The 23,287-nt window shown below is 45.9% G+C and overlaps 1 protein-coding gene across 1 annotated transcript in view; it reads left to right on the forward strand.

The window, feature by feature from the left end:
• LOC141051159 (uncharacterized) overlaps positions 1-22,195 on the forward strand; it is a gene marked incomplete at its 5' end in the record, with an annotated part of 32,873 nt that extends 10,678 nt beyond the window's left edge. The window contains 2 exons of the mRNA XM_073548024.1: positions 3,884-3,974; positions 20,672-22,195. Of these exons, the coding sequence (XP_073404125.1) occupies positions 3,884-3,974; positions 20,672-21,336 (756 nt within the window). The remainder of the gene's footprint in view (positions 1-3,883; positions 3,975-20,671) is intronic.
• Positions 22,196-23,287: the final 1,092 nt, after the last annotated feature.

The following is a 23,287-nucleotide window of genomic DNA, read 5'->3' on the forward strand; positions in this document are numbered from 1 at the left end:
CATATGCTGGACTCTTTCTGGACAGCTGCACGCAGGTAGTGGACTCTGTTTGCTCTAAGGCTGCACTATGGTGTTGGATCCGGTCGGAGGAAAAGATGCACGCAGGTGGTAGGCTCTTTTGCTGGGAGCGTAAGCAACAGAGCAAAGCTAAGTGGTGTTTCCCTGTTTTGTCTCTTTTCCTTATGTGTGTTTTAGTGCAGTGGTGGGATTAGTTTCCGCACCATCCACTTCATTAGTGAGGGTTTAGGTGCAGGGCGAGTCAGGGTTTTTAGGTTCCTGATCGTCGCCCGGTGCTGAACCGCCCTAGGGAACATTAGGAGTGTAGAGACACTGACTCAGGGGAGTGCAGGAGGTCTCCACTTCCCCGTTCCCTATCGCAGGGCCACCATTGTTATTGTTACCCAGGTTTTCCCTTTTATTGTTTAAATTCGCCTTACTGGAGGTGGGGTTTCCAGACATACGTGTATTTCCGAAATTCGCCTGTTGGAGGCGGCGTATCCAGCTGCACGTTTTATTATTTAAATTCGCCTAACTGGAGGCGGTGTATCCAGGGTCACGCGTGTCATCTAAATCCGCCGTGCTGGAGGTGCTGTGTCCAGCCACGCGTGACCGTGACAGTATGCTCCCCACCCAGGGACTGCTTTAGAATGTCCCACTGTCTCTGTGTCCCCCAATGAGGCGTAGGAGATATAGGGATTTTTGTGTACTCACCGTAAAATCCTTTTCTCCGAGCCAATCATTGGGGGACACAGCACCCACCTTTTTAACCTATTGGCTCACTGTAGCATTTTTAGGTTTTGACATAGTTATGGTTATTGTTAACTGTTTATGCTCCTACTGCTTTTTTCACCGAACTGGAGAAATCTCAGCCAGTGAGAGGGTGTATACTGCAGGGGAGGAGCTAACTTTTTTTCTGGTTTACTTAGTGTCCTCCTAGTGGCCAGCAGCCTAACACCCACTGTCTCTGTCCCCCAATGATTGGCTCGGAGAAAAGGATTTTACGGTGAGTACACAAAAATCCCTATTTTTTTTCCTCCAGTTTTCCAGTTTTCTCTTAATTTTCTCCAATTGCCTATATATTTTATTCCCATGATTCTGTTCACTTTATATTCAATTGTCTGATTTAGGATTTAATGTTGCCCAATCCACACACCTGTTATTTTAATTGTGTTGTAGTATGTATGTCTCCCATGTTTCAGCACACAGCATTCCATGATTAAGACCCTTACGGGTCGAAACACGTTGGTGGCTGCTTGTACCAGGGACCCCATCTCTGAGATGTTATTCCATGACTTCTGTGGTTTTTTAATTATGTGATTCAATAAATTGGAAAGTCTTCACACTGGAGATCATTTCCTCCTTTTTTTTTTTTTTTTCCTACAATAAACCGTAGCATTAACCATATAATGACACTACTTTTTATCAGTACCTGTACTTACAGCATATCCTGCAGTATCACAAATATACTTTTATGTTATACATCAATTCTCTTCAGGAGTTGCCAGGATCTTCCATTCCTTTACACCAGGAATATGACTGAGTTTTCCTTGTTTTCCGCCTTCACAGTCCTCAGATCTTAACCCTATAACGCAGTGGTCCCCAACCTTTTTTGCACCAGGGACCGGTTTCAAGCAAGACCATTCTTCCATGGCCCGGCAGGGCGGGGATGGAGGTGTGGCAGGGGCGGGGCTTTGGTCATAAGGGGCGGGGCTATGGACACCGTTGTAGTGTAGCAGTGCATACTTATAATTAACATTTATAATGTGACTCAACTCACCATAGGTTTTGAATAAGTGCTCCATCACCCCCTTCTCCCCATCATTGCCTTCACCCCATCACTCCCTTCTCCCCATCATTGCCTTCACCCCATCACTCCCTTCTCCCCATCATTGCCTTCACCCCATCACTCCCTTCTCCCCATCATTGCCTTCACCCCATCACTGCCAGCTCTCCATCATTGCCTTCTCCCCATCACTCCCTTCTCCCCATCATTGCCTTCACCCCATCACTCCCTTCTCCCCATCATTGCCTTCACCCCATCACTGCCATCTCCCCATCATTGCCTTCACCCCATCACTCCCTTCTCCCCATCATTGCCTTCACCCCATCACTGCCAGCTCTCCATCATTGCCTTCACCCCATCATTGCCTTCTCCCCATCACTGCTGTCTCCCCATCATTGCCTTCACCCCATCACTGCTGTCTCCCCATCATTGCCTTCACCCCATCACTCCCCTCTCCCCATCATTGCCTTCTCCCCATCATTGCCTTCACCCCATCACTGCCATCTCCCCATCATTCCCTTCTCCCCATCACTCCCTTCTCCCCATCATTGCCTTCACCCCATCACTGCCATCTCCCCATCATTGCCTTCACCCCATCACTCCCTTCTCCCCATCATTGCCTTCACCCCATCACTGCTGTCTCCCCATCATTGCCTTCACCCCATCACTCCCCTCTCCCCATCATTGCCTTCACCCCATCACTCCCTTCTCCCCATCATTGCCTTCACCCCATCACTGCTGCTCTCCCCATCATTGCCTTCACCCCATCACTGCCGTCTCTCCATCACTCCCTTCACCCCATCACTGCCGTCTCTCCATCATTGCCTTCACCCCATCACTTCCTTCTCCCCATCACTCCCCATCACTGCTGTCTCCCCATCATTGCCTTCACCCCATCACTCCCTTCTCCCCATCATTGCCTTCACCCCATCACTGCCAGCTCTCCATCATTGCCTTCACCCCATCACTCCCTTCTCCCCATCATTGCCTTCACCCCATCACTCCCCTCTCCCCATCATTGCCTTCACCCCATCACTCCCTTCTCCCCATCATTGCCTTCACCCCATCATTGCCTTCACCCCATCACTCCCCTCTCCCCATCATTGCCTTCACCCCATCACTCCCCTCTCCCCATCATTGCCTTCACCCCATCACTCCCCTCTCCCCATCATTGCCTTCACCCCATCACTTCCTTCTCCCCATCATTGCCTTCACCCCATCACTCCCCTCTCCCCATCATTGCCTTCACCCCATCACTCCCCTCTCCCCATCATTGCCTTCACCCCATCACTGCCGTCTCTCCATCACTCCCCTCATGGCCTTCTCCTCATGTCCCCATCTCCTCCAGGGCCAGGCTACACAAACACAGACCAACACACACAGACAGACATACATACACACACACACATTATACATACACACACAGACACCACCTCTCACCTGCCCGCCGCCCGCGCTTCCTCGCTCTGATACAGCAGCGGCGCGCTCCTCTCTGTGTCAGTCAGAGACAGGAAGCGCGGGCGGCGGCCAGGAAGCTGGACGCAGTGGACGGGTCCTTGCAGCTCCGCTCCTGCTATTCCCTCTTGTAGGCAGCGGAGCTGCTTGGATCGCTCCCTGGCCGCCGCTAAGAACTGCTGCGCGCCGCCCCAGCCCCTGCTACGCCACTGACCGCCCCTGGCTCCCCTTGTGTCCGCGGACCGGCAAGGGCACTGCAGCGGCCCGGTGCTGGGCCGCGGACCGGCGGTTGGGGACCCCTGCTATAACGCATCTCTGGGACGAGGTAGAATTGGTTGTTCAGAGCATCTCAGCACCTTCATCTAATTTGCGGCAACTACGAGAACCTATCCTTTTGGCATAGTCCAGTATTCCTGGGGAACCATTTCAGCACCTTGTGCAATCTATGACGTGATTAATTGCTGAGGTTCTGAAGGGCAAAGAAGATTATACGTCTTACTAGATGGGTGTCTGTAATAATGTGGTGATTCTGTGTATGTTTTATATCTGGTGGAGATGACCGGATAAAGCTGATCATAGACATTAGATGTTTGGATCTTCTCAAGCAGCTTCATGTGTTAGTGACTTTTCCGATATTTGTTTCAGGATAAAGATCTGCCCCATATTAATACTACAGAGACATATGTGAAGTGTGATGAGCGGTGTAAAGAGGAAATTCCTACAGATAACCACACAGGTGAGTAGGGACCACTAACTGCAGAGAAGTCGCAGGATCTAAGTCAATGACTTGTAGAATAACTTTAGATCTTCAATTTTTTTTGGGGGGGTGTGTTCACATGGAACTTTCGATGTGGATTTAAGGAGTTGATTCATTAAAGTGATTATCCGTGACTATTTCTCTTACAGTGTGCTAAGAACAAACGCACACAGTTGCTTGATAACTACCAGACTGTTGTGCCTGCTGCCGATCTCTGCAGGCTCTGAGCGGTCACAGAGCTCTCTGGCTTTTGATTCTGCGTCTTATGGTGATGTCACGTTAACAGAACAGTGGCTTCTCTTCTCTGCTCTGTGGGTGGGGCGAGACTGCCGACGTCATGTGATTGTTTATCTGTGGTAAACTGGCTGTCAAGCACCATGATGTCTGAAGTCATCCTTTGTCAGCCCTGAAGAAGAGCTGCTCTGCTGACGTGGAGCCGCTGAATAGCCGGCAGAAGCAGTACTTGACCACTGTGAGATGGCGCCTGGTACAACAGGCAAGTAATTGCCTCTTTTAGCAACCACCTGCCTACTTCTACTCAAATTTCACGTACATATATACTACACCAAGACGACTGTAGTTGGTGAATTTTCAGATGTGTGCTTATGTAAAATTTAATAATACATTTTATTTCTATAGCGCCGACATATTCTGCAGCACTTTACATTTCAGAGGGGACTTCTACAGACAATAGACATTACAGCATAACAATAATCACATAGAACAGATACCAAGAGGAATGAGGGCCCTGCTCGCAAGCTTACAATCTATGAGGAAAAAGGTAGACACGAAAGGTGGGTGGTAACAATTGCCCTGATTGTTTGGACCAGCCATAATGTTAAGTGTGTAACAGTACGAACACAGAGGGCTAACGGATGCATAAAGCATGTGGGAACATGATGCGGGGAACCTGGTTATGGTAAAACTTTTGGCTGTGCCACACAGGGATAGATTAGGTTAATTTGTTGAGGCGGTAGGCCAGTCTGAATAAATGCGTTTTCAGGGCACGCTTAAAATTGTGAGGATTGGGGACTAATTGTATTGACCTGGGAAGTGCATTCCAAAGAATTGGCGCAGCACGTGTAACGTCTTGGAGACGGGAGTGGGAGGTTCTGATTATTGAGGATGCTAACCTCAGGTCATCAGCAGAACGGAGGGCGCGGGTAGAGTGGTATACTGAAACAAGGGAGGAGATGTAGGGTGGTGCTGAGCCATGGAGAGCTTTGTGGGTGAGGGTAATAAGTTTATACTGAATTCTGGAGTGGATGGGTAGCCAGTGTAATGACTGGCACAAGGTAGAGGCATCGTTGTAACGATTGGGGAGGAATATGATCCTGGCTGCAGCATTCAAGACAGATTGGAGAGGGGAGAGTTTTGTAAGAGGGAGACCGATTAGAAGAGAGTTACAAAAGTCGAGACGAGAATGAATAAGAGAAACGGTATGAGTTTTTGCGGAGTCTTATGCCTTCTTTGATAAGGGAAGAAAATGTTAAAAAAATAGCAAATTAATTAAAAAAAAATCCAGACCTTTAACTGTGGATGTCTGTTTTTGTTCACCTGTATACTAGTTTATTTTGATATCCTACATGCGACACCAATACAGTAGCATTTTGCAGTTGCTGGCTTTTTGGACATGAACTTTTGTCAATTTTAATGTTGTAAAAATTTATGGAAAACAAATACTGGCAATTGCAATGAACGATTTGGGAAAAGCACACTGGTCAGCTGTATAAGAAAGTCTCAATCTATCCTTCTACTTGTTCTCCTCGCACTTGTATTTTTGGTTGCCTGGCTGCATCCCCAAGTAGTATGTGGTCAGTGTCCTCATTTTCATCATCCACAACTACTGTTTTCCGTTCTCCTACTCCTCTATTTCTGTCTCACTGTCAGGCCTCCGTCCCTGAGTGTGTGATAATGATACAGGTGTACTCTCCCAGTCATCCACTTGCGTGCCAAACTCTGCTCCACCTCAGGCAAGTTGCTGTTGGTGCCATCACTGATGTACCATTTGGTGACCTCCACAGAATTTCGAGAATTGATTTGTGTGTGCTCAGCCTTGCTGGAAGATGCCATTATTTCTTACGAAAGGGGTGTAGTAACCAGGGCTGTGAAGCCGGTAAGCCAAACCTCCAACTCCTCAATTTCCATGACTCCCGACTCCCTCATGCATGGCTCATGTTTAAGTGATAAATTTTCTGTAGTAAAATGATAACATCAGGCTTTTAATCATTATGATAAAATAATCAAGCCATTAAGATAGAACATAAAATAAAATATGTTTACTGGAATACAACTTTACAACAAAAAACTTTTGCATATTTACAATTTATTATACACTATGCGTTAAGTGGGAAAAAAAGTTTTCAACAAAAACATACTGAATAACATTTGTGCAGTCTATGAATTTATTCTGAAACATAGTATCGCCTCCATCAGATCCTCCTTCATAGATTACCTCAAATCTGACCTAATTATTTTATTGCTAGAGAACAACCTCTCTAAACTATGTTCCAAATTATTATGCAAAAAGAGTTTAGGAGTGATAAGGTTAGAATTTTTTTGTTTGTCAATTAAACACATTGATGGTGATGTGTGTCAGGGCTCTTTATATCACTGAAAGCAATTGCAGATACCTGTGCAAATTAGTTTGGCAGGTGTGTCCAAATAAAGGCAAGACTACTTGAGAATGCTGTTCCACATTATTAAGCAGCCTACATTTTTTGCCAAAATCGGAAAGAAAAAGGATGTGTCGGCTGCTGAGAAGCAACAAATTGTGGAGTATTTAGGTCAAGGCATGACTACAATCAACATTGCCAAGACACTTCATCGTGATCATCGCACAATCAAGAAGTATGTAGCTGATTCCCAGCAAACACGTGTGCGTGCTGATAAGGAAAAATTGAGAACTCTTTCCAACAGGCAATTGCATCAGGTTAAAAGAGCAGCTGCAAAAATGCCATGTCATAGCAGCAGACAAGTTTTTGAAGCTGCTGGTGCCTCCAACGTCCCCCGAACAACAAGATGCAGGGTCCTTCAGAGGTTTGCAGCTGTGCGTAAGCCATCCTGTCGACCACCTCTATCCACTGCACACAAGCCGAAACGGCTCCAGTGGGCCAAACGATACATGAAGACTGACTTCCAAACTGTTTTGTTCACCGATGCGTGCCGTGCAACGCTCGATGGTCCAGATGGATGGAGTGGAGGATGACTGGTTGATGGACACCCCATGAAAACACGGCTAAGGCGCCAACGAGGAGGTGGAGTAATGTTTTGGGCTGGAATCATGGGGAGAGAGATTGTCGGCCCCTTTAGGATCCCTGATGGGGTAAAGATAAACTCCATAATCTATGTGGTGTTTCTAAAACAGCACTTCCTGCCATGGTTCAAGAGGAAGAACCGTGCTTTCCGCAGCAAGATCATTTTCATGCATGATAATGCACCGTCTCCTGCTGCAAATAACATCTCTGGCTTCTTTGGGCATGAAAGAGGACAAACTTATGGTGTGGCCACCATCTTCCCCTGACCTCAACCCCATTGAGAACCTCTGGAGCATCATCAAAAGGAGTGTCTATGATGGCGGGAGGCAGTTCACATCTAAGCAACAGCTCTGGGAGGGTATTCTGTCCACATGCAAAACAATTGAAGCACAAACCATCCAAAAACTGACAAATTCAATGGACGAGAGAGTTCAGAAGCTTCTTTCCAACAAGGGGTCCTATGTGCAAATGTAACATCACCTAGAATAAAGTTTTGACTTGAAAACTGTTTTGATTTCATTTTGTAATAAGCTGATAATGGTTATAATTTCACAATTGACCTTTTTTTGTTCAAAATAAAAAAGGTTGAAAACTCTGCTGTGCATAATAATTTGGAACATGCATTTTGAGTGTTATTTTTAAAAATATACTGTTTTCATAGGCAGTTTGTTCAAAAACATTGCAATTATACTAGAATATTAGATGACTGGAAAATAACTGACTGCAATTCATATAGGTAATTTAGAGAAAATATGAGGAAATATTTTTTGCATAATAATTTGGAACACAGTGTACACTAACTTAGGTTGGTGACAAATCAGTAACCAGATGGACAACATCTCTAATAATTTCAGGGTATAAAGGAATTGCCTCGTGCACAGTCAGTTTTGATGAACGATTGAACCCTTCTACTTCTTTGAGAGCAAGTGAAAAATGTTGCTGAAATATGGTCAATCTGTTTTAATAATAATCTTTATATAGCGCCAACATATTCCGCAGCGCTTTACAGTTTACCAGTTTCAAAACACAAGTTCTAAGTAACAATGTTAACAATACAATTAAAGCAAAATAAGATGACCCTGCTCGTGAGCTTACAATCTACAATGAGGTGGGGGGGGATACAAAGTACAGGTGTGTATTTACAATGGTGTATTTACCATGATGGTCCAGCCATCTTGAGGGAGTGAGGGATGGATGGAGATAGCCCATTCACTACACATGCACACTTACACATAGAATGACTTTGATTAGTGAATGTGATAGGCTGCTCTGAACAATTGTGTTTTGAGGGAGCACCTGAAGCTATGCAAATTGTGGATAGTCCTAATTTCTTGGAGTAGAGCATTCCAGAGGATTGGCACAGCGCGGGAGAAGTCTTGGAGTGGGAGGTACGGATTAGTGCAGAGGTTAGTCGAAAGTCGTTTGCAGAGCGCAGCGGTGGATTAGGTCGATAGACAGAAATGTGGGAGGAGATGTAGGGGGGTGCTGCACTGTGGAGGGCTTTGTGGGTGAGAACAAGTACTTTGAATTGGATCCTATAATGAATGGGCAGCCAATGTAAGGACTGGCGATGAGCGGATGCGTCCGAGTACCAATTTAGCCAAATGGATGACCCTGGCTGCTGCATTAAGGATAGACTGGAGAGGGGATAGTCGAGGGAGACCAATTAATAGAGCGTTGCAGTAGTCCAGACGGGAGTGGATCAATGCTACAGTGATGGTTTTTGTTGTTTCCATGGTGAGAAAAGGGCGGATTCTAGAGATGTTCTTTAGGTATAAGCGGCAAGAGCAGGCAAGAGATTGTATGTGGGATGTGAAGGAGAGATTGGTGTCAAACATAACACCCAGACAGCGCGGAGAGGGAAATTTCAGATTTCTCTAATCACCTTCCACAACAGCCACCTTTGGAGGTTGTCTCCTCGCCCTAATAGGAGACAGGAACACACAGAGGTTAAATAACCCTACCCTTCCTGCTACCTCAGTGTTTTTCCTATCGGGGCATGAAGAGGTTACAAGGGGCTGCCGTGGCCAGCGAGCGGAGCCCCTATGTACTCACAGCTGGGCAGTCGAGGTCGGGGGGTTCGCCTCTCCTCCTCCAAGCGCTGCTCCCGTCTCCACCGCTGGTGTGACTCGGTACATCGGCCGCCCCTCCCGCACCCTCCGGGGTAAAGCAGGGCGGTATGGTGCCTGCCGGGGTCCTGCAGCAGCTCCCCGGGTTCCTCCTTCCTCCCACGCTGCATTGGAGGCCGCGCGCGTCTGAGGGGGCGGATAGTCGACCGGTAGTGATGGTGGCGCGCACTTCCGGTTTGCATTCCCCGGGCGTTCCTGTGATGGGAAACGCGCGCCGGGAACCCGGGAAAGGGACTCGAGCACAGCGGGGGTCAAGCGATGGTTCCTCCCCAGGGACGGGGAAGGAGGAGCACCCAGCAACGAACGCGGCAACACCCACATAAGGGTGCCACAGCTCCAAGGTAAGCGCAGTGTGTCTGTGGTGTGTACAGACATGGATAGTGAGAAGCCCTTGACTGCAGCATCTGCGGAGCCCAGCTTTCCCCCTCCTACAGTGAGTAGTAGGGCCGGTCCCTTGTCTGTCAAAATTTGTGGCACAGGTCTGAGTAAGCCTTCTTTCTTCTTACAGGAAAACAAGGCTTCTGCCCCTAGAAACCCCCGCAAATGTGGTATATGTGGTTCCAGGTTTCCTTCTGACTATAAGAAGTTATGCCAACCTTGTACGCAGAATATCCTGCGTACCAAGCAACCCTCCCTAATTGGCAGCATAAAGACTCTCATTAGACAGGAGGTTCAGACCTCCATGGCAGCCCAGACCCCGGTGGCTCAGGGCCCTCCCCCAAAAAAGAGGAAAAGGGCACCTACGGAAGCCGACTCAGATTCGGGAGAAGTCCGTTCCTCAGGATCGGAGGAAATTTGGTAAAATGAGGGCTCCACGTCCACCTCCAAACACGATGCGAAAAAATACTATTTTTCCTCTGAGGATATGGAGGAGTTGGTCTCCATGGTAAGAAATACCATGGGAGTGGAGGAGGAGGAGGTCAAGCTCTCAGTCCAGGATGAGATGTTTGGGGGGGTTGAAACCCAGGGGTAGAAAGGGTTTCCCGGTTCATGAAGTTATTCATGACCCAATAGCTCAGGAGTGGTCCTCCCCCGAGAAGGCACTCACTGTGCCCTCTGAGCTAAAAAATCGGTTTCCCCTAGAAGGTGACAATTCTGTGTGGGAGATCCCTAATATAGACATTCAAGTCTCTAAGTTACTAAGAAAACATCCCTGCCCTTTGAGGATGCTTCCCAATTGAAGGATCCTATGGATCGCCAAATAGAAAGTCACCTCAAAAAGTCCTGGGAAGCTTCTACGAACCTGCTCAAAGCAAATATTGCATCCACCTGCGTAGCCATATCTTTGTTCTTCTGGCTGCGTACGTTGGAAGACCACTTATCGGGGTACCCCCAGAGATGAAATCTTAGACTCCCTGTCAATCCTCCAAAAGGCAACAGGTTATTTAGCCGATGCTTCAGGAGAAACGGTACGGGTAGCAGCAAGGTCCCTAGTCCTCTCAAACTTGGCTAGGAGAGCCTTGTGGCTGAAGTCATAGGGTGGCAACATCACCTCCAAGACAAAACTCTGTGCCATCCCCTTCTAAGGGCGCCATGTGTTCGGGCCTGTCTTGGATGATATTCTTGAGAAGGCTTCCGACAAAAACAAATCAGTGCCGGAGCAGAAATCCACCAAAAGGCGTTTTTTTTCGTCCCTCAAGAGAGCAGACCTCTCAGAAGGCATTCAGAGGGAAAGGCAAGATGGGTCTATGGAGCTACCCGAAAGGAGGTAAAGAAAGAAACATCCTTGTGCCCCAGCAGCAAGAGCCCCCGGAGAAAGTGACTCCCAGGTCGGGGGTCGACTCACTCAGTTTCTCGCACAGTGGCAGGCCACGACCTCGAACCAGTGGGTCCTGCATACGATACAATTTGGGCTGAAGCTGGAGTTCGAGCACCCTCCCCCCCACATGCCCTGAGAATTACCCCGGCACAGTCCCCAGGTCTTCAAAAGGTCCTGTTGCTTCAGATAGAAGATGTGTTACGGGAAAGAGTGGTCTCGTATGTACCTCCACAAGAGATTGGCAGAGGACATTACTCTCGCTTGTTCCTGATAAGGAAACCCTCAGGAAAGCACAGACTCATCATAAATCTGAAGCCCCTGAACCGCTTCGTCAAATACCGAAGATTCAAGATGGAGTCAGTGAAATCGGCGATCCCGCTTATTGGACAGGGCTGGCAGATGGCTACGATAGATCTAAGGGATGCTTATTACCACGTTCCCATTCATCCGGATCACCGGAAGTTCCTGAGGTTTGCGGTCTCCCACGACCAAGGGATCAGCCATTCTCAGTTCAATGCCCTGCCATTTGGCGTATCCCCGGCACCAAGGGTGTTTACGAAGATCATGAGGGAAGCAATGATCTCCATTCGTCTTCAAGGGATATGCATTGTGCCATATCTAGACGATCTGCTGATCGTCGCTCCATCGGTAACCCGACTAAACCAGGACGTATCGAAATCCCTACAGATACTCGAGACCCTAGGGTGGATTCCGAATCTCCAGGAATCAGCCCTCTATCCTTCCCCGAGGAAAAAATTCCTGGGGATCCTCTTAGATTCAGAGAAGAGGACGTCCTTTCTTCCCGAGGATCGTCAGGCAGACCTTCGGCAGAGAATAATTCGGTTCAGAGACCAAAGAGCACCGACGCTGAGGGACACCATGTCTATCCTGGGTTCCCTGACATCGTGCATTCAGGCGGTATCCTGGGCACAAGCTCACACGCGAGTCCTCCAGTCATACGTCCTGGTAAACGCAAGGAAGTACCCAAGCAACCTATCAAGAAAGGTTCCACTTCCAGGAAACGTAAAATCGGCCCTCTTGTGATGGCTGAACTACCGGAACTTGAGACGAGGAGTAAGCTGGGATCAGCTGCCTCTGAAGATATTATGTACCGATGCCAGTCTGAGAGGCTGGGGAGCCGTGGTTGAGGATTCATACTTCCAGGGACGGTGGCCCCAGGACATAAGATCCAGATCCTCAAACCTAAGGGAATTGACGGCAGTGGAAGAATCACTGAAAGCCACATCTGCCCTTATCAGGGACCATCCCGTTCGGATATACTCCAACAACGTGACCACGGTGGCATATCTCACATCAGGGGGGCACGAAGTACGCCAGTCTAAAGAGGGTGGCAACAAGAATCTTCCTCTGGGTGAAGAAACACCTGTTATCTATTTCTGCGGTGCACCTGAAGGGGTCAGAAAACATCCAGGCGGACTTCCTGAGCAGGAAGGACGTCCACCTGGGAGAATGGTGTCTGAACCTGGAGGTCTTCCAGGCTCTAGCCTCGAGGTGGGGAAACCCAGAGGTCGACCTATTTGCGAGTGCGCAAAATGCAAAAGCGACAACCTATTTCTCCTTCAGTCACACCCACGGAGCCCGGGGGACGGATGCTTTCGCCCATCCATGGGCCTTCAGACTGGCCTACGCTTTTCCCCCAATCCCTATGCTGACAAGAACGTTACAAAAGATCAGAGCAGACAAGGTCACGACAATCCTGGTGGCTCCTATGTGGCCGGGACGAAGCTGGTACAGCGCTCTGTTAGACATGGCCCAGGAAGGTCCCATGCTCTTACCCCAAAAGACCGACCGACCTCTTTCAAGGTCCCTTACTGCACCCAAACCCCACCAAGTTATGTCTAGCAGCTTGGTTCTGGAGGCCAACATTCTAAAGGCCAAAGGGCTATCGGATGAAGTAATCCGAACCCTTCAAAAAAGTAGAAAGCCGGTAACAAATGCAATTTACGGCAAAATATGGAAAAAATTTTGCTCCTGGTGCCTTCTGGGGGCCCCTGACCCCGCCCATCCCAATATTGCCCAGGTACTAGATTTCCTACAAAAAGGGTTAGATCTAGGACTCACCCCAATCACATTAAGGGTGCAGGTATCTGCCCTTAGCTCCTTTTTTTGACCTAGCCAAACACCGCTGGGTAAAGCGATTCATGACCGCGGCAGGTAGAATTTGCCCTTCGCTCCCCAATCGTGTTCCCCCCTGGGATCTTAATTTAGTACTCGGTAGCCTAACACAGGCCCTGTTTGAGCCACTGTCAGAAATTCCATTAAAAATTCTCACTCAAAACAGTGTTTCTTGTGGCGATCACATCGGCGAGGCGGGTGGGGGAGCTACAGGCCCTGTCAGTACAGGAACCATACCTCCTACTCAACTCGGACAGTATAGTGCTGCGCCTAGACCCCTCCTTTATACCCAAAGTGGTGTCAGACTTTCATAGAAGTCAGGATATCGTGTTGCCCTCATTTTGCCCAAATCCTAATACGAAGGAGGAAAAATTCCATACCTTGGATGTCCGCAGAGTGGTTCTCCATTACCTCGAATCAACCAGGGATTGGAGAATCGATCAGAACATGTTCCTTCAATATTCAGAAAGGAATAAAGGGAAGAAAGCGGCAAAGAACACGATAGCAGGTTGGATCAAGCAGTCCATCTCCCTGGCATATTCTTCAAGACATCTCTCTCCTCCCGAGTCGCTAAAAGCCCACTCCACTCGATCAGTCGCTACATCCTGGGCAGCAAGAGGAAACGTGTCTTCGGAGCAGATATGCAGAGCTGCCACCTGGTCCTCTGTACACACCTTTACCAAACACTTTAGACTGAATTTCAATAGGGATTTGACATTCGGCAGACGTGTCCTGCAAGCCATTGTCCCTCCCTAAAAAATTAACGTTGGCATGACTCCAAGGTGGCTGTCGTGGAAGGTGACTAGAGAAAATAGAATTAGACTTACCGGTAATTCGGTTTCTCGGAACCTTCCACGACAGCACTAATTTCCCTCCCTGTATGATGTGTTTACCGGATGATTCCTGCTCTACTGGCGGTAACGGTTCATGCTAGTACATTCAGAAAAAACACTGAGGTAGCAGGAAGGGGAGGGTTATTTAACCTCTCTGTTCCTGTCCCCTATTAGGGTGGGGAGACAACCTCCATGGTGGCTGTCGTGGAAGGTTCCTAGAAACCGAATTACCAGTAAGTCTAATTCTATTTTAGGGAGGTTAGTAGATGGCGGGAGCAGAAGAAATTCAGTTTTGGAGAGGTTGATTTTCAGATAGAGAGTGGACATGATGTTGGAGACTGCGGACAGTCACTGGCGTTCTGTAGTACAGCGGGGGTAAGGTCGCGGGAGAACATATATAGTTGTGTGTCATCAGCATAAAGATGGTACTGAAAGCCAAATCTGCTGATGGTCTGTCCAATTGGGGCCATGAAGAGAAGGGGGCCAAGGACTGAGCCCTGAGGTACCCCGACAGCGAGAGGAAGAGGTGATGACGACGAGCCTGAGAACAAAACACTGAAGGAGCGGTCAGAAAGATAGGAAGAGAACCAGGATAGAGCAGTGTCCTTAATGCCTAGTGACTGGAACCTAGAGAGCAGGAGATGGTGGTCCACGGTGTCGAAAGCTGCAGAGAGTGGTCACCATTACGTTTTGCTGTCAGAAGGTCATTGGTCACTTTGAGTGCAGTTTCAGTCGAATGTACGAGGCGGAAGCCGGACTGTGAAGGGTCTAGAAGGGAGTGGAGAGGTAACGGGTAAGGCGGGAGTTAACTAGGTGCTCCAAAAGTTTAGAGATGAAGGGGAGATTGGAGACTAGTCTGTAGTTGTTTGTGCAGGATGGGTTGAGAGCGGGTTTCTTTAGTAATGGAGTAACGATGGCGTGTTTGAAGGAGGATGGGAAAATGCCCAAGGAGAGGGAGAGATTAAAGATTGCAGTTAGGTGAGTCATGACGACTGGAGAGAGAGACTGGAGGATATGTGAGGGAATGGGGTCGGTAGTGCATGTAGTCGGAAGAGAGGACTCTGGAGACTTCTTCTGTGATGGGGTCAAATGTGGAAAGTGAGCCAGAGGAGATGCAGGAAGGGATGGGAGTCACAGCACTTGGTGGTTGGGAGCAGATTTCCTGACTAATATTATCTATTTTTTCTGTAAAGTGGGAGGCCAGGTCATCAGCACAAATGTCTGTGATAGGGGCTTGTGCTTTTGGCCTGAGGAGGGAGTGAAAAGTGTCAAAAAGTTTCTTGGGGTTGTTGGCTAGTGAAGAGATCAGGGTGGTAAAGTAAATCTGTTTGGCGAGGTGAACGGCAGCGTTACAGGTTCTTAACATAAATTTGAAGTGGATGAAGTCTTCTTGTGTGCGAGTTTTTCTCCATAGGCATTCAGCACTCCAAGAGCATCGCTGGAGAAGTTGAGTTTGCGATGTGAGCCGGGGCTGTTTTACTCTGTGCTTGGAGGTTCTGAGGGTGAGGGGAGCTACTTGGTCAAGGGTGCTGATTGTCGTTGTAGTGATGAACAGCCAGATCAGGACAGGAAAAAAAGGAGATTAGGGACAGTGATGAGTGTAGGGAGTCTGAAAGTGTCTGAGGGTTAATGGCTTGTACATTTCTGAATGTGTGGTAGGTAGGAGTGAGCTGGGGTGGGCAAGGATTTGTGAGCGTGAAGGAGAGAATGTTGTGGTCAGAGAGTGGAAGCGGTGAGTTATTTAGGTGGGAGGTTGAACAGAGCCTGACAAAGACCAGATCAAGGGTGTTATCGTCTTTGTGTCTCATAGGTTGAAAGCTGCGAGAGGTCTAGAGAGGTGGTTAGTGATAGAAGCTGGGATGCAGATGTGGAAGTAGGGCTGTTAATGTGGATGTTGAAGTCTCCCAGGATAAGAGTTGGTATTTCTGAGGACATGAAGTGCAGCAGCCAGGCTGAAAAGTGGTCAAGGAAGTGGGTGGGTGAGCCTGGGGGCTGGTAAATGACCGCTACTCTGAGGGAGAGGGGACAAAAGAGCCTGATGGTGTGGACCTCAAAAGAAGGGAATGAGAGTGATGGAACTGGGGGGATTACTTGGAAAGTGGATTGTTGGGACAGGAGTATGCCGACTCCACCACCAAGTCTGTTTGTGGGTCTCGGGGAATTTCTAAGGGAGTAGAATCTTTTTCCCTGAGGCAACGCTTTGCCTGCTCCATGTCGTCCAAATACTTGTCAAAATCAAACTCCTCATCTGATGATAACGAAAAAACGGCAGCCGCAGCACTGGCAGGACCCGAGTCCGCTTGCTCTTGGCCATCCTGTAGCCCACTCATCCTAACTGCTACCTCAATCAGATCTTTTTTCCTTTAGTAGGCTGTTGATCATCCTGCAATATATGATGACTTGGGTACACATAAACAGCTGCCAGAAGAATTTTATTTTCTAATAGCAGTGTCTCTCTCCGTTTCATTGAAGCAACAATGCCATCTGCGATTAAACGTCTTTGGAACAAGCAAAACAATAAATTCTTCCACTCCTTTATAAAAATGCCAGGAGTTAAATCCTCAGCTTATAACTTTTTAGTCACTGTAAATGGATGATAAAGCAGTTCCTTCAATTCAACCACCTGTATTCATTGACCTTCATGTAGTGTTACCTGAGGGTTGGCCATATGTACAAGGAAGGGTTTCAGCTCAACTTAGCAATCGCTCAGTCATTAAATAGATGCTGTCCCACCGAGTGGCTTGAACCACAATTGCCCCTTTTCCACCACATCTCTTCAAGATGGAATCAATTATAGGGGTTCTGGCAGCAATAGTCAATTTCCTCTCTTTGCTAATCAGAGTTCCAGCATGTCCCTGTTGCAGACTGTCTCTTATTGCCAGCTGCAGCATGTGCACAACACAGCGCATGTGATAAATAGGAAACAGGTGTTTAGCAGCTTCAACAAGATCATCTAATTGTAAAGAATCATTTTGCTGTTCTTCTGTAGTAATATCTGTTTGTTCCTCCGTCATGGGAACAGGACTGTGGCCTTCCATCTCCAACGTACTGAATGTGAAATGTTCTTCTAGCTGTTGTTCACCTTTATTATTCTTATTTATCAGTTTAATTGTACTTATGTTTTGAAGCATTATCAGTTACAATAGCAAGAATCGGTTCTTTTGTGAGTTCATAATCTTGCAGAACTTTTTCTACTAAGGTCTGGAGAAACTGGCTGCATTGATGAGCTTTAGGCTGTGTGCACACGCTGCGGATTAGGTGCGGATTCATCCGCGCGGATTTTGTAAAATCCGCAGGTGAAACCGCAGGTCAAAATACCTGCGGTTTTACCTGCGGATTGCTCTGCGGTTTTGCCCTGCGGTTTTTCATCTCAATGGAGGAGATGGCAAACCGCAGGAGAATCCGCAGAAAGAATTGACATGTCAATTCTTTCTGCGGATTGAAAACCGCAGATAATCCGCGCGGAAAATTCCGCACCGTCTGCACTGCGGTTTTTGATTCCCATAGGGAATCATTGTACTGTACACCGCAGCAGAAACTGCTGCGGGTCCGCAGCGGCCAAAACCGCTGCGGAACCGCAGCAAAATCCGCAGCGTGTGCACACAGCCTTAGTATCTTTTATTGCCAGCATCTTAGTAACAATTTTTTTGTTGTCACAAATAGTAATGAGCGAGTATACTCGTTACTCAAGATTTCACGAGCATGCTCGGGTGATCTCCAAGTATTTGGATGTGCTCGGTGATTTAGTTTCTGTCGCCATAGTTGCATGACTTGCGGCTGCTAGACAGCCTGAATACATGTTGGGATTTCCTAACAAACAGGCAATCCCCACATGTATTCAGGCTGGCTAGCAGCCGCAAATCATGCAACTACGGCGACAGAAACTAAAATATCTTGTATCTGATGTTTGAGACGCTCTTTCCTCTTTTTAGATTGGAAGCTCTTGAAGGAACATTTTTATCACTGCCTGAGTATGCAGTGATTTTGTCATCACAGTATTTGTTTTCATCTGGGTCACTTATACACTGACACACAAAATGTTTATCTTGAGTCACTGGAATTCTCAAATACAGCTGACTTCATAAGATGCTTCTTAGACATTTTGTAGTTACAGTATGTAAATTCACTCTAAAAATAATTTTGTCCTGTAAAAAAAAAAAAGGTATATTGAAATTCTTGCAAGAATAGGGAATCACGCACTCTATAATTTAGGATATAAATAAAACAATCTTTGCATAAATCAGTAGGACAGATAAGTATAAAGTTTGTCAAGTATGTTAGATAGCTTTACTCTGAACTTCCAATATCAGGCTTGTCTCAGGGTACTGCGCACTAAATGCTTCACTTCATGTTTCTTCACAGTCTATGAAGAGGGGAGGAGGTAGGGAGCATGTTTGTGCTGAATCCTATTCCAGAACACACACAAAATATATGTGCTCATCAATCCTGTTACTGTATTTCCGAATTTGAGATGTTGGAAAACAGTTTTCCCCCTTATATTCTACAGTACGTATAGTGTATATGTCATCAGGGCAGCTACTTTCTCCAAACAGGAGCTAAGAGGAAAAACAAACTAAAACATCAAGCATACAGAGACAATATATACTGGACTATTGATTTATGCACAGTTTATTGAAAGTTTAGATATGCTTTAAGAATTTCTTACCTTAATCTCCTGCTTTCCTGTTCACTCGAGAAGTTCTGAAATGAATGCAGGCATTCCTTCCCTGTGTTTTTATTTTTTTCCCCTTAGCGGTAGAGGAGAAGCTTCACTACTTATCATGAACATAAACTGCAGCACAGATTCATCTCAGCTAAAAGTCTAGACCTTAGATCAGAAATAGGACAGACATTTATAGGACATTTCATAACTTTTCCAAATTCTTATGAAAAAATATTCCCCACAAACTGCAATGAACTACTGTACCCAATTATATATTTTAGGAGTCGGTCCATTTTATACCGACTCCACCAAAACGGGCTCAGACTCCACAGCCCTGGTAGTAATTATGGTCATGTACAGTACATGTCTGTCATGGCTCGCTGTGCAAAGGTTTTGAACGGTAGCAATGCAGTCTTGCAAACAACCTAAGATGAGAACAAACTGAGCAGATAGTGAGCGATAAGTAAATAAATAGTAATAGTGCATGTAGATGACATAGGGTACTTAGATGACACTATTAGGACATTATTATAAGTATAAGGTGGTCTCTCCAGAAAACTAAGTCAACAGCCACCATGGTAGTTGGAAAATAATCAGCCATGGGCTTAGGCGAGGACTATCCTCATAATGTTGCGTAACTGACCTACTAGATAGTACAAATAGACGTCTCTTTATATACTTTCAGTGTGAAAATTTAATGTAGTTTTAGGTCAAATTTATGCAGAAATATGAAAAATTTTGAAGGATTTGCAAACTATCAATCACCAATGTAAGGCTAAGTGATCTACAAAAGAACCAGGGATGGACAACTATGTTTGCAGAGGACACTGCTGCAAATATTTTTCGGATCCTTCAGTGCTCAATTATTCAGCCAATGTTTCTATTGGCTTACATGACACATATAAGAATATGAAGGACTTGTTCTCCTTTCTTGTATCCACTATTTAGTTATATTAATACAAATGTTAAATAAAACTTTTCCTCCAAAGCCATGACTTGTGTACATGACCAATATTCTCCAATGTGCTTTGCTCTGTGCTATAGTGCTTGTACCTGTCGGTTTTATTAGGAGATTCCTTCTCATACATTCTCTGACTACAGATCCCTTTTATGACTCTCGACTGAACATGTACCTTCATCAGATTCATGACAGAGACAGTGAAACATAAACTAAGAACATGGCTATAATAGAGTAGTGATCATTTGAAAGGACTTTACCTGTGATCTAACACTGTGACCTCAGTCCCTCCTTGTGGTCTATTGTCTTAGTCTGTCTGTCAGTAATTGAATTGTATTACAGTTTGCATGGAAATGCTATAAAGTATTGTAAGGGGTGTACTCACTCATGTGCGACAGGAGGCACATTCCTTTAAAAGTTCATATGGGTGTATTTGTTTCATAAACCCGGAAGCACCAACAAAAGATAAACAGCCTTTAGAGCAGGCAAAACAAAGCATCAATGTCCATAGCAGGGCTCTTCTTCGCCAGGCCTGTGGGCACACAGGCTGGGTAATGTCCAGCACGCAGGCTCTGTCTGGAGCCACACACACAGGAGCCCTTCTCCCATTCCCACACACAGACCAAGTGCCAAACAACAGCCTCCATTATATAGGCTGAAACCACACCCTTATGTGAGGTATGTAGGTAGCCAGACCCTCATATCTCTCAGAGCTACCTGCTACCCGTGCCCAGGTGCACTAAACGACATCTTAGTGCTTACGTGCACTGAAGAAATCACTCCGGGTTACATCATAAGGAGCAGCCACTTTCTGTGACATATACCTCCTCCCATCGATTACACGACCTTTGTCCTCCTTACGGTATATAATATAATTTAATATTGTTCCAATGCAATGTTACTGACAAATAATAAAATCGTTTTCATTTTATTCTTAGCAGGTGACTGTACCAGGAGCTCAGATGGACGTCTGATAGTCTCAGATTTTTCAGCTGATTATTTTGGTATCACACCCAATACCTGTGAAGAACATGTCATTATACCAGATATACCTCAAGACATTCTCAGAAAAAAACTGTCATCTGATCCTTTTCAGCAGGTCCTCTTTTCTGCTTCAGCAGAGACAAATATGGAAAACAAAAGTCACAGAAGGGCTGTTGAGCATGAAATAGCTTACACTGGGGAGAAACCATTTTCATGTTCAGAATGTGGGAAATGTTATAGTGAAAAATCCATACTTGTTCAACATCAGAGAATTCACACAGGGGAGAAGCCATATTCGTGTTCAGAATGTGGAAAATGTTTTACAGACAAATCAAGTCTTGTAAAACATCAGATAATACACACAGGTGAGAAGCCATTTTCATGTTCAGATTGTGGAAAATGTTTTAATCGAAAAACAAATCTTGTAACTCATCAGAGAATTCACACTGAGGAGAAGCCATTTTCATGTTCAGAGTGTGGGAAATGTTTTTGTGATAAATCAAATCTTACTAGACATCAGAGAACCCACAGGGAGAAGCGATTTTCATGCTCAGAATGTGGGAAATGTTTTCATCGAAAAACAAATCTTTTTTTACATGTAAAAACTCACACAGGAAAGTAGCCATTTTCTTTTCCCAAAATTTTAATGACTTGGTAACAGCATAATATTACAATAAACAGAAAATCAAAGTCTGGAAGAGGAAGAACAGAAAAAATGAATATATAGACTTCATTACATAAAGCATCAAGGCACTTGAATAGAGAGGAATAATCTTGGTACAAATGTTATGAAACCGATGTGGTATATGGATAAGAAAGACTGTTAAGGGATAGGAGACAAGGAGAAGACCATAAAAAGCCAAAGAGATCCAGGGATATTCATCATTTTATAGAGTAGACTGGATTACAATCAAAATGTAAGAACATCGACTAGTGGGAAATCAGTCTACAATTTGTTTGGTATTGTTTTGGCTGCGTTAAGGAGATGCCTTAATAAGAATTTTTTAAACATCTGGGCATTAAAGCCATGTTTAACAGTGTAGCCTATTGTGTCTTGGGTATTGATACTCCTGTCACCTTCTTATTAACTTTGATGACCCCCGTCTCCGAAAGCTACAACAGCTGGACAAGTATGTATGTGAAATCACTCTGCACCGCCAAGATACACTAGATAGCTCAGGGAATCTTTTATGCAAAGCGAATCGGGAGCCGGTACCACCTTGAAACAATTTTATAGCTTGTTTCTTTTAATTTAGTGGCCATAACTGATTTGTGGGGAAAGAAAAAGTAGTTTTCCTATTGATCTTTCATAAATGTTCTTTGGAGCTCAGTCTCACAAGCCTTGCAAAATGAAGGCATAGCGTCTTCCGGCACCTCCGTATGGTTTCCTTACTCCCACTAACACGTCAGCTTACTCACCACCCCGGCTGGCTTAATGTGCACACTCTCCTGGTAGGCATTTAGTTTAGTTATTGTTTGCACTTTCAAGGTGTCTCCCAGCTGATAGCTGGGAGGCATCTTGTATATAAGGTGCCTGAGCAACTATTATGGTTACTGTTAAGTAGAGTTGAGTGAATTTGCTCGGGTCCCTGCTTATTCGGCAAGCTATATCGCTTGCCGAATAAGCTGCAGAGGGAACCCGGCTTCCTGGATCGCGCCGGCTGATCAGCTGTTCGACTCAGCAGCTGCATTTGTTGCGGCTGTGTGACAGTCATGACGCATGCATGGAGAGCCCAACAAACAGGCTCTCCATGCCTGTGTCTCAGACATTACCATTAGTAACACACTACACTGTCATAGATTAAAATCCTGCAGGGCATTCAAGGTCCCCCATACTCATGCCAGCACTTGTCCAGACCTGTTTTGAAGTTTGCCAATGATCATCTGGGTGATCTAGAGGAGGCGTGGGAGAAGGTCAAGAAAGAATGTATTATATTGAAGTATGAATGGGGTCATGTATCTTGAAATTTTGGCCAACAACCTCCTACCCTCAGTAAGAGCATTGAAGATGGGTCTTCCAGCATGACAATGACCTGAAACACAGGGCTACCAAAGAGTGGATCCGTAGGAAGTGTTTCAAGGTCCTGGAGTGGCCTAGCCAGTCTCCAGACCTGAACTCAGTAGAAACTCTTTGGAGGGAGCTGAAACTCATTGTTGCCCAGCGACAGCCACGAAACCTGAAATATCTGAAGAAGATCTGTATGGAGGAGTGGGCCAAAATCCCTGCTGCAGTGTGTGCAAACTTGGACAAGAACTACAGGAAATGTCTGACCTCTGTAATTGCAAACAAAGGTTTCTTTACCAAATATTAAGTTCTGTTTTTCTATTGTATCAAATATTTTATGCAATAAAGTGTAAATTAATCATGTAAAAATCATACAATGTTATTTACTGATTTTTGTTTTAAAAAGATTCTGTCTCACAGGTGAAGTGTACCTACAATAAAAAAATACAGACCTCTCCACACTTTGTAGGTGGGAAAACTTGCAATGTTGACAGTGCATCAAATACTTATTTTCCCCACTGTATATTATCTTCAGTGCCTTACACCACTAGAGGCCAAGTCCATGGTA

This window comes from Dendrobates tinctorius, unplaced genomic scaffold, assembly GCF_039654945.1.
Source record: "Dendrobates tinctorius isolate UK_male_01 unplaced genomic scaffold, ASM3965494v1 ptg000155l, whole genome shotgun sequence".
NCBI lineage: Eukaryota > Metazoa > Chordata > Amphibia > Anura > Dendrobatidae > Dendrobates > Dendrobates tinctorius.